This window comes from Acomys minous, assembly GCF_964271855.1.
Source record: "Acomys minous genome assembly, chromosome: 6".
Taxonomy (NCBI): domain Eukaryota; kingdom Metazoa; phylum Chordata; class Mammalia; order Rodentia; family Muridae; genus Acomys; species Acomys minous.
The window spans coordinates 80,443,480-80,454,304 of NC_140487.1; the positions used below are offsets into that span (position 1 = coordinate 80,443,480).

At 38.2% G+C, this 10,825-nt stretch overlaps 1 protein-coding gene across 1 annotated transcript in view; it reads left to right on the top strand.

Annotated features, from left to right (window-relative positions):
• LOC311600660 (leptin receptor) overlaps positions 1–6,236 on the top strand; it is a 101,599-nt gene extending 95,363 nt beyond the window's left edge. The window contains exon 20 of the mRNA XM_084787628.1: positions 4,557–6,236. Within this exon, the coding sequence (XP_084643754.1) occupies positions 4,557–5,381 (825 nt within the window). The 3' untranslated portion in view covers positions 5,382–6,236. The remainder of the gene's footprint in view (positions 1–4,556) is intronic.
• Positions 6,237–10,825: the final 4,589 nt, after the last annotated feature.

Here is a 10,825-nt window from a genome sequence, read left to right on the forward strand (position 1 = left end):
GTGGGAACAGGAAGATAAGAGCAAGGGGATTATAATTGATATGTAATGTAAATAAGTTATAAAACTTAATACAACACAGTAAGAACTGGCAATTGGAATGGAAGCTGTGAAGCTTTACTTTAAGTTATTTGTTTTACAGTATTTCAAGTGTTCTTTCCTCTCCTTCTTTCCTGTCTCTCCTTTCCTCCTTTTCTCTCCTCCCTCCTCCTCCAGGCCCCATTCCTTTGTGTACCACACCTTCATCCGCAACTCTGTTTCTTCGTGTACATCCATTATCTTTTTGCAACAGTGAACTAAACAACTCACCTTATGAAAGCTAAATCTAAAACTAAGAGTCCAGGGCGACTTTTCCTTGGAACCTAGAGGGTCCTAGACTGTTGGCGTACTGTAGGGCTCTAGACAGAAAGCCTAACAATGGCACATGTGTCAGAAGCATCTGGAAACAGCTAAATTCTCTTTGGAAATGTATAGAACAGGCTAAGTCTTGGTCAGAGATTTATTTAGAGACAGCCCATCTCTGTCAGTCATAGCACTGGCCTAGCAGTGTGTGACTTGCTCTCCTTTATTTTCTTCTTCCTTCATAGTGCCAGGTAATAAGGGGCCAGGAGAGACTATGAACTAGTCAGGTTAAATCTACCTCAGTGGTTGTCTGGCTCAATGGCCGTCTACCTCAGTGGTCAGGCCAAGGACGATAAAGGTCACTCTTCCTCTTCTGTTCATGCTTTGGAAATGTTTTTTTTATCTTTTACTGTATTGTAAAAAGAGCTGAGTCAGGGTCTTTGCTCTAGTTATCAGTATAATCTTAACCTAATCATTTTGCAGACATCAATCCGTGGTCCAAGAAAAGGAAGAGACTTGGATCAGAAAATTTATTGAGAAATTGATGTTTTAGAGTTCATGATAATGTCTCTGCAATTCCACTTTTGACCATTACGTCACTATTATTTCTGAAAAAGTCAGCATCCAAGCTGGGCAGTGGTGGTGTATGCCTTCATTCCCAGCACTTGGGAAGCAGGGACAGGCGGATCTCTGAGTTCCAGGCCAGCATGGTCTACAGAGTGCATTCCAGGCCAGACAGAGCTACAGAGAGACCCTGCCTCAAATAATAATCATAATCATAATCATAATCATAATCATCACCCAAGGTCATTGTAGCACTTTTGAATAAAGTCTATTTTCTTTTATTATGTTTTTCTCCTCACTCAACCCTTAGTCTCTTGTACCCCTCAAACTCTTCAGTATTACTCTTGATTTTATCCCCTTTTAATTCATATTTATTTAACCCCTGTTACTTTACCTACTCTGCTATTGATACTGTAGTTTTCCCTGCTGGAGAGAGCAGTCTGTCCTTAGGGTATCTATGGCATCCTGAAAGAGAGTGAGCAATGTCCGTCTGGACACTGGCTCCCCTCTCTTCTAAGTGCATCACTGCAGTATAACACAAGAACCTAAAGCCTGTGATCACGCAAAGAGAAGGGGTTGGAAATCTTTTATCTTTGGCTTTCTGAACAACCTCTTTATTTTGCTTTCTTATATTGTTCTATTTTATTTAAACAGAGAACGGACATTCTTTGAAGTCTCTCATGACCACTACAGATGAACCCAATCTGCCAACTTCCCAACAGTCCGTAGAGTATTAGAAGATGTTTACATTTTGAAGGAGGGAAGCAAACCTAAACTATTGTTTGAATTACTAAGAAGTAACATTTGATGAGTTTAGTAGAGAAGTGTACATTTGTGGCCACAGTGTAGATTTGATGTAGTTCAGTTGGGACATAAGCTTGGTTTTCAGGACATCTAAAGTTTAAAATTAATATTCATGGTCTCTGCTTTCTATTTTTTTATTTTTAGTGTCATAAAATGTTAATGGTGGTGGGCTGGAGAGATGACTCAGAGATTAAGAGCACTGACTGCTTTTCCAGAGGTCCTGAGTTCAATTCCCAGAAACCACATTGTGGCTCATAACCATCTATAATGAGATCTGGTGCCCTCTTCTGGCAGGCAGATGTACATGCAGGCAGAGCATTGTATACATAATAAATAAATAAATACATTATTTTAAAAAATGCTATAAAATGTTAATGGTGTAACTATTGCTGTCAGAACCTATTTTGTTGCATATCACCAAATATGGTGGATAACGCTGTAACTAAGTGAATTCTAATAGGTAATTTCTGACACACAATTTTGCAAAAACTCCACATACAAATTGCAGGGAAGGTGTTCAGTTTTTGCTTCCATGTGTGAAAACTTCCACATTAGATTTCTTTATAGACACATAAGTTGATGAATTTGAGTATTCTCTTGCATGTATCAAACTTGGAACAATCTAGGAGTTTCAGTTTTCTATAGTCTTGAAAATGGCTTAAGTTCTGACTTTGATTTTAGTTTAAAGAAGGCCAGCAGTTGTAGTTTGTGCTGGTTACAGAGCAGTGGGTGTTATGTTTTATATCAGAATAACCCATGCACCCAGGTCAGGTTGCTCAGAGCAGAAAAGAGTGCCAGCCTCCATAAGCCTAGTTTATTTACACTGAGTTAGCCAACATTTCTAGCAGACAGGGAAATGTGCAGAGAAGGGGAACTTTCTGGAATTTTATAAATGGATCACAGTGGGGACAGGGTCTTTCTCCCTGAAACACAGATCACCAACCATGTGTGTGGGATGTTAACATAGTGTGGGCTTTATTGCTTACACTCAAACTAAACCGAACTGATGGACACAAATAATTTCAAATTTAAGGTCTGTGGGTCACTTAGATGTGATTGGCAATTCTATTTGGATCTTAAACATTGTTCAATTAAGACACTACAAAGGCTGTGCCCCCTTCTTCATTTCCTCTTAACAGACATCATTATAAGAGAATGCCTAATTGTGAATTTATGAAGGTTATTTTTCAATTCTTCTATCAATAGAGTGAAATATATTTTGAACAAATAAAATTTTTAGAAGTTTTCAGACCACTGATAAGGAAGAGTTCAGTAATATGTGGTTAAAAAATTTGAAAATAAGACCTTTCATAAGAATGCTTTTTAGATGGCCCTGGCCTGTTCTACAATTAATTACTCAGTAGGAAGCTTTAAGGACCAGGAGTATATGAGACAGATAATTTGGGGAACACATATGAGCATGCCACATGCTGTGTGTTGTTTCTGTTTTTCCATATTGATAGAAAGAAGATAATGAAATGAGTAGATCAAATGCTGAGCTCACTTAAAATTTTAGAACAATTCAGGTATATAAGTAGTAAAAGCATGTAGGAAACAATACAATGTTTGAAGGAAATCACAAATGTGTAGCTTCTGTCAGAAACAGTGGAAGTGGATCAGTTCTCTCACCATATATCATTTAGTTACAGTATTTTTTATCATTCAGTATTTTAAACCTTACATATGTCTATGCTATTATTCTATTTAGAGTTCAGTATATTTATTCCTTTATGGTTTTAATCACTAATATATTTCAGTTAAGAGTTTGCAACTGCTGTATTTTTATATGAGATACACTTGCTATTGTAAAGAACATTTGAATACACCATTATCTCAGGCCATAACTCAGAATTCGTTTTATTCGCTTAAAAACTGTAACACTTAAAAGCTAAATCACATGTATGATCTATGAACTGACCACATCTTCTGTTTAGTTGTGTTAACTATTCGGTGTGATGTATCTGCAGTATTTTTTATTTTACAATTTGATGTGTTTACATTGTTTGTACTCAGCTTTTTTTGCACACAGAGTTTTGATTTGTAGCTTCTTGGCAGAATTTCATTGTGATGTAACCCTTGTTCTTATATATAAAAAAACACACCATGTTGCACATTTGTCTTGCGTGTTTTGTCTTCATTCCATGTGTTCCGTAGGGTGTATCTTTACATGAAGTTATGTATAAGAATAAGTGTTTCCAAGTCTGTTGATGTCTCTCTCACCATCATTATCTTCAGCAAGTTGGTACCATCACTTGGTATTTTCAAATAGCTTCCAGCAGGTTCTCACTGTGACCAAATGCAGGTATGTTGTGTCAAGTCAGCCACTGTCACTCCACCTTCACACTTTATCCTGTGGTATAAAGTAGTTGTTAACACTTTCTTTGAAATGTTCTGTTGCATTCCAACCCTTTTTTAATGCTTGGAGATTAAAGTTTTATTTTGTAGAAACATAATTTACTATAAAATAGAGTGACTTTTCAGAAGCACGTATTTGCCAGTCACAGTAACCAAGCCCTACCGAGAGCTAAGAACGTGCAGGCGTGGCTCACTTACTTGTGTAGCCCATGGCCATGATTAAGTATCAAATTCATTTTTACTCATGAAGAGAGGTCTGTGTGTTTATGTTCATAGCATTTGAAGAACTCAAGCCCCAGATTTTCTTGTATGATTTTGAAAAACTGAGACTGACTCTCCTTTCTGATTTTTGAGATTTTAAAGTTTCAGCCCTAATTGTGTCCTTTGTGGTTGACTGATAGACCTTGGTTTTAACCTTGTATGCTTGCCTTTCTACAAGTATGACAGAATGAATTTGTAACTTACTGAGCATTAAAATATGTCTTTTCTTTTAGCCTGAAACATTTGAGCATCTTTTTACCAAGCATGCAGAATCGGTGATATTTGGTCCTCTTCTTCTGGAGCCTGAACCCATTTCAGAAGAAATCAGTGTCGATACAGCTTGGAAAAATAAAGATGAGATGGTACCAGCAACTATGGTCTCCCTTCTTTTGACCACTCCAGACCCTGAAATGGGTTCTGTTTGTCTTGGTGACCAGTGTAACAGTGCTAACTTCTCTGGGGCTCAGAGCACCCAGGTGACCTGTGAGGATGAGTGCCAGAGACAACCCTCGGTTAAATATGCAACATTGGTCAGCAACTCCAAGCCAGTTGAAATTGATGATGAGCAAGGGCTGATACATAGTTCTGTCAGCAAGGGTACCTCCAGCAAACACTCCCCGCTGAGAGCATCTTTCTCTGGCAGTTCCTGGGAGATAGAGGCCCAAGCATTTTTCCTATTATCACATCAGCAACCCAGCATGATTTCCCCACAACTTTCATTCTCAGGGTTGGATGAGCTTTTGGAACTGGAGGGAAATTTTCCTGAAGAAAATCATAGTGAAAAGTCTGTTTATTATTTAGGGGTCACGTCAGTCAAAAAAAGAGAGGATAGTATGTTTTTGACTGATGAGTCAGGAGCATTGTGCCCATTCCCAGCCCACTGTCTGTTCAGTGACATCAGAATCCTCCAGGACAGCTGCTCACACTTTGTAGAAAGTAATTTGACTTTAGGGACCTCTGGTAAGAAGACCTGTGTACCATACATGCCCCAATTTCAAACATGTTCCACTCACAGTCATAAGATAATGGAGACTAAGATGTGTGACTTAACGGTGTAATCTCATTCAAGAAGCCTCCAGCTTTGCATTCCAGGAGAGCATATATTCTTTTGTTGTGGATGTTGGAGACAAGTGTTGGGGTCTACTTTGAAAATGATTGTTTCCAAACTAATTGTGTGTATCTTTTCTCAATATACAAACAAACCATGTGAGGAAGCCTTCATGAGTCTAGTGATACAGTGGACTCTTCCTGACTATACTCTCAAGACACCCTGGGGAGGTCTCTTGTTTCTAGCTAAAAATAAATCCAGCAGGAAGAGTCTCTCTAAATGTCTGACCTCTGTGGATAGAACACATTTCAACATGATGTTGACACCTGAAAGGCTTCAAACTAACATACCTGAGATATTATTGTTTCAAGGATGTATTTGTCTTACCTTGAGTTTTCTTGTGTTGTGGAAATTCACACATGTGCACGTGCAAATTTAAACTGAACAGGTGTCCTTGTGTGTGTCTTGGAAGTATGTGACATGTTTGTATCTTTCTGCCACCTGACTGTGTTATTTGAAGTATCACTCCATTAAATGTTGAATATAAGTAGAGAATTGAACCATAGTCTAAGAAGTTATACTTTTGAAGAGGAACAGGTCAGCTAATCCCTTTGCAACAAAGCCAGGATTTATGATATAGGATGAAAGCGACTCTTAGAATGACAATTCTATCACCAGCACTTAGATGATCACATGAGCAACTTTGAGAACATGACGCCAGCTTTAACTCTCTAAAATACACTGAAATGATATTATTTTCTGATAGATTGCCACATTATCACTGCATAACACTCTAGAGTTATCAACATTTCTCATCTCTGCTGGGATGCTATTTCTCCCCTCACTGGATATCTAAACCACTTCATTTTACAGGATGCATACTTTAACTTGCTTACTGCAATAACTGCATGAGGCACTTGCTCTACACTCCTGCTCTCTCACCATTCCTCTGTCAAGGATGAGGCGATTAAGTCATTTGCCCAAAGTCCCACACCTAGTGCTTGATGAAATCAGAATTCAAATTTAACTCACATCTTTTTAATGTAACTGATTGTTTTTACTAAAATCTTACATTGCCATCCTTTAAAAACAAAACAACTGATGTCACCAAAGAAGACCCAGTAAGAGGAAACATAGTGATGGGTGAATAACTGAGACCAAGTCTTGGACTTGAAGATTGATGTATGGATGTACGATTCATGTCAGTGTTTGATATGGCAAGATGATTAAAAAACAGCCTAACGAACAAGAAGCTCAACACCTCACATTCAGATGCTCAATGGCAAGAGGAATTCCAAGAGTATCCGTATTATCAAAGTACTTAACAGTATGCTCATGTATTCCAAGCACCATCAGTGTTTTATACTAATCTGGTACTGGCTTGCTGACTCCACCATTAACCTAAGTAAATTCTGCCTTGCCACCTCTGCTCCAATTACAGCTTTATGGGTGAGCAATTTTAAGGGATAAGAAAGATCCCTGATCCTAGTTAGATTTTTTTCAGGCTTTGTGTTCATTTGGTATTCAGAAGTGAAGATGTCATATATCCTGAGTTATTAAGACACCTCAGAGTCCCTCCATCAGCTGACAACTGCTTTGTCATGAGAAGGTAGAAGAACACTGGTTGGTGGCCTATGCAAAGATACTGGAAAATTTTTGTCTTCACTAATGAATTATTACATGTTGAAATTGAATTATCTATCACTTTTAATACTTGTCTATTGGGCACAGTCTATTAATTGAAGCCTATTAGTCTCCCAGTATAGGAGAAATATAAAATTTTAAGTTGTTGTACTCAGTGTGTAATTAGAGATTAACCACTGAGCACACTCACTTTGACAGCATTGGCTTGGGCTTCTGGGCCCAGAGCAATTTATAAGATAAACCAATGGATGGTCTAGTCAGCCAAGAGTTCATCTGGTTTGTGAACTGCAGTGAATTCACAGGTCTGATGGCCATTGAAATAATTCAAGTTTGATTGAGAGGAAGCTAGGGACAGCATATTAATCTGAGCTCACTGATAGTGTACTAGCATGACCTAGGTTACAAAAATAGAGAAATCATCAGCAAGACAATGTGACATTTCCAACCATGTTCTGAATAGGGTGTGAATTACAGAGTGTGCATCATGGGCACCCACAGAGTAAGGCCACACTTACTGTCAGTGACCTTTGGGTCTGAATTCCACTGTTGAAATTTTATTTTACTGTTACTACATTTCAGTTACTGGGACCTTGTGAAAATTGTTTGTTACTCAATCAAGTTTTTTAAAATTAAGGGGAAATGTATGGTGTTTGATAACCAAGGATAACCTCACTTTCCTTCCTAAGGATTTTGATTTTTAAGGGATCCTGGTGTTCATTGTGAATTTTGGAGTTTTGTTTTATTGTAGCTTTTGAACTTTATTTATGTGTTATTAGTGTTTGGAGTTGAACTCAAGCCTCACACATGTCAGGCAAGAGCTCTAACACACTTAGATATAACTTCCAACCTTGGCCTCTAAAAAAAACCTGTGATGAATATAAAATTTTGAATATGTCTTTTAAGGGCCTTAAACTGGAAAACAACCAGTCTCTTTAACTTCAAATTTTACAGAAAAAGAATCAGTAATTTGAGCCATAGTTTCAACTCAGAACAGTGAGAAGATAAATTCTCTGTTAGAGCTGGCAAGATTTTGTTTTCTAGATTAGAAACTAAACTCCCAAGAGCCAAGATGAAAAACCAAAAGCCACACTGCATCTCTCTGAGAGTAGGGCTCCCATGGCACCCTCATGGTCCATTTATAGATGGTCTGTATTGGACAAGGGATGTCCCTTTTGTTCTAAATCTAGTGTTAGACACTGGAAGGATTTGGTAAAGTTCTGAAGTCAGTGAATGAGTCTGAGTGTGGAGCTAGGATTTCCACCCTTAGTCTTCACAGTCTTGCAATTCTTCTTATCCTTGTTTTTTAAGTAAAATAAATCCCTTTCTGACAATGTCAAACACGTTCATATTCCTTCAGCAGTGTTGATATCAGCTACCAAGAGTGGCAGGAAAACGGATCTTAGGCAGGAAGACTTGTGCAGTGTGCACACAGGGACCATTGGCAGCATACAGATGAATCAAGACCTACCACAAGTACAGCTCTTTGTCACCTACCAATGGGCGTGGCCAGACCTCGAGTTTCCAGTGATCTTCAGAAGAGACTTAATCTTTCTTCATCTTCCAAGACTCCTCCTGATAGTTATTTTAATGAAAAATCTGGAGTAATTCCCGTGAAAACCACTTTCAAAATTTAAAGCACAATATTAAAATGGCTCACTGTGTACTACAGTTCAGTTACAAAGCATGTGAAGAGCCAGCAGTAAGCTTACTCCCTTGAGCCTGTAGTTTGAAACAACAAAGTGCTTCTGCACTCATCAGTGCTGAGGGAGTAACTTAAAAATTCAACTGTTTTACAAGACAGATACTGTGACATGCTTTTGTATGAGCAACCTGAAGTAGATTCCATGCTTGCGGTTTTATAGTGAATGAATTATTTTTATACAAAATTTATTGATATTTATTTTGGAAAGCTGCTTTTGAAAATGTCTATTTTTCAAAATACATGGAACATAAAATGTACGACATTAAATTTAATGTTATAAAGATCTTGGTGGGTTTCTTGTAAATGCCACACGTATTCACAGACTGTGGAGCTGAGAATGAATTTGGAAGATGTTTGGTTTTGTAGTGAGATTCCAATATTGTACATCTTTAACTCTTGAAACATGTGTCTCAGTGCTGGGCAAGAGAATCTTTCCATTTAATGACAATTTGTATGATAATAAATGTTATAAACCTAAGCATTGAGATATGTATCTCTAATTGTGTTATACAGTTACCTTGCTTCTCTTGTTAGATCTCGAAGGTCTGAAAGTTAGCATTTTAAAGTCACAAAGCCAGATATCTTCATGTTTCTATTGTGTGTAATCAGTGTTAGGATTCTGAGAAGTGAAAGTCAAAGCAGAACTAGTGTGGACTGAAATTATCTGGTTATTTGATCCATAACTTTATAGTTTATGTAAATAGTTACTATAAAGTTTCTATATAATGTCAGCCTTTGAATGACTTTAGAATTCCTATAAACATGTGCCTTGCATCTGGTAGAAGCCTGAAAACTCCAAGGTGCAACACCTTCTCATGCCACAGAGACGCAGGGCTCTGGCAGCATTGCCACCTGAAAGATGACACACCTAATCTTTAAGACAGACTCCCCACCTTAACCCCTTGGAGCTCTTTGTTTGACTCTTTCGTCCTCTATTGTAGTGACTTGGAAACAGTCTTTGTTATTTAGGCTCCTAGTAACCTGCATTTTGTTACTATTTTGAACTGTGTTCTGAGATTTTCTTTTTATTAGAAAGGTGACTACTGGAAACTTTCAAAGAGGGAAATATAATAAAGAGCAATGGCTTCTTTTGAGTCTCAGCAGAAGCTATCATTCCCCACACTACCTCTGTTATGGAAATGCCATGGTGGGGAGGGGATCAAGCCTAGGGCCTTGCTCATGCTAGGCAAGTGCTCTACCACTCAGCTATTCTCAGACCTACTATGTGTCTTAAAAGTTGGATATAGGGCTGGAGAAATGGCTCAGAGATTAATAGCTCTTCTTGCTTTTCCAGAGGTCCTGAGTTCAATTTCCAGCAACCACATGGTGGCTCACAACCATCTATAATGAGATCTGGTGACCTCTACTGGTGGACAGGCATACATGCAGGCAGAACATTGTATACATAGTAAATAAATCATTTTTAAAAAGTTGGATATAATTAGGATTACTATGTAACTGCAATGATTTATCCAGTAGTTGCTTAATAATTACAATATAATTAAAATCAAAGTACAATGACAGGGCTGGAGGGGATGACTCTGGCTGAGAACACTGGATGCTTTTGCAACCAGTCTAGACTTTGGTTTCCAGCACCCACTTTCTGTGGCTCACAACTGCCTGTAACTACAGCTCCTGGGACTATGACACCCTCTTTTGAGCTCAGCATATATCCATGCTCATTTTCATGTTTAAGTCCTTTGTTTTCTATCTTTATACTCCTTGCCTAATTTATAAGGAGTTATTAACAGTTTGTTGTAATTAATTTTTATATTTGTAACCATAGTTCTTCTTGGATACAGCATGTTGAGTAAAGAAGCCTCAGCACATATCTCTCTTACACTGTGTCCATTGAGCCATGAAACAGGGGAGAGAACACACCAGTGGGCTTGTGAAACAGTAAACTCTGTAGTTGTTCCCACCACATAAGCTGAGTCAATGACTGATCAAGGCTACCACACAGAAACTCAGGAACCTTGTTACTTCTGGCTCCCTGAGTAGGACTGAAGCAGGGTTATAATCATAAAGCCCACAAGCATCTGAGCCAAGTTATAGCCATAATTTTCACCAATCTGAATCTGGGGATTAAGGACTTTCCCAAATGTTCC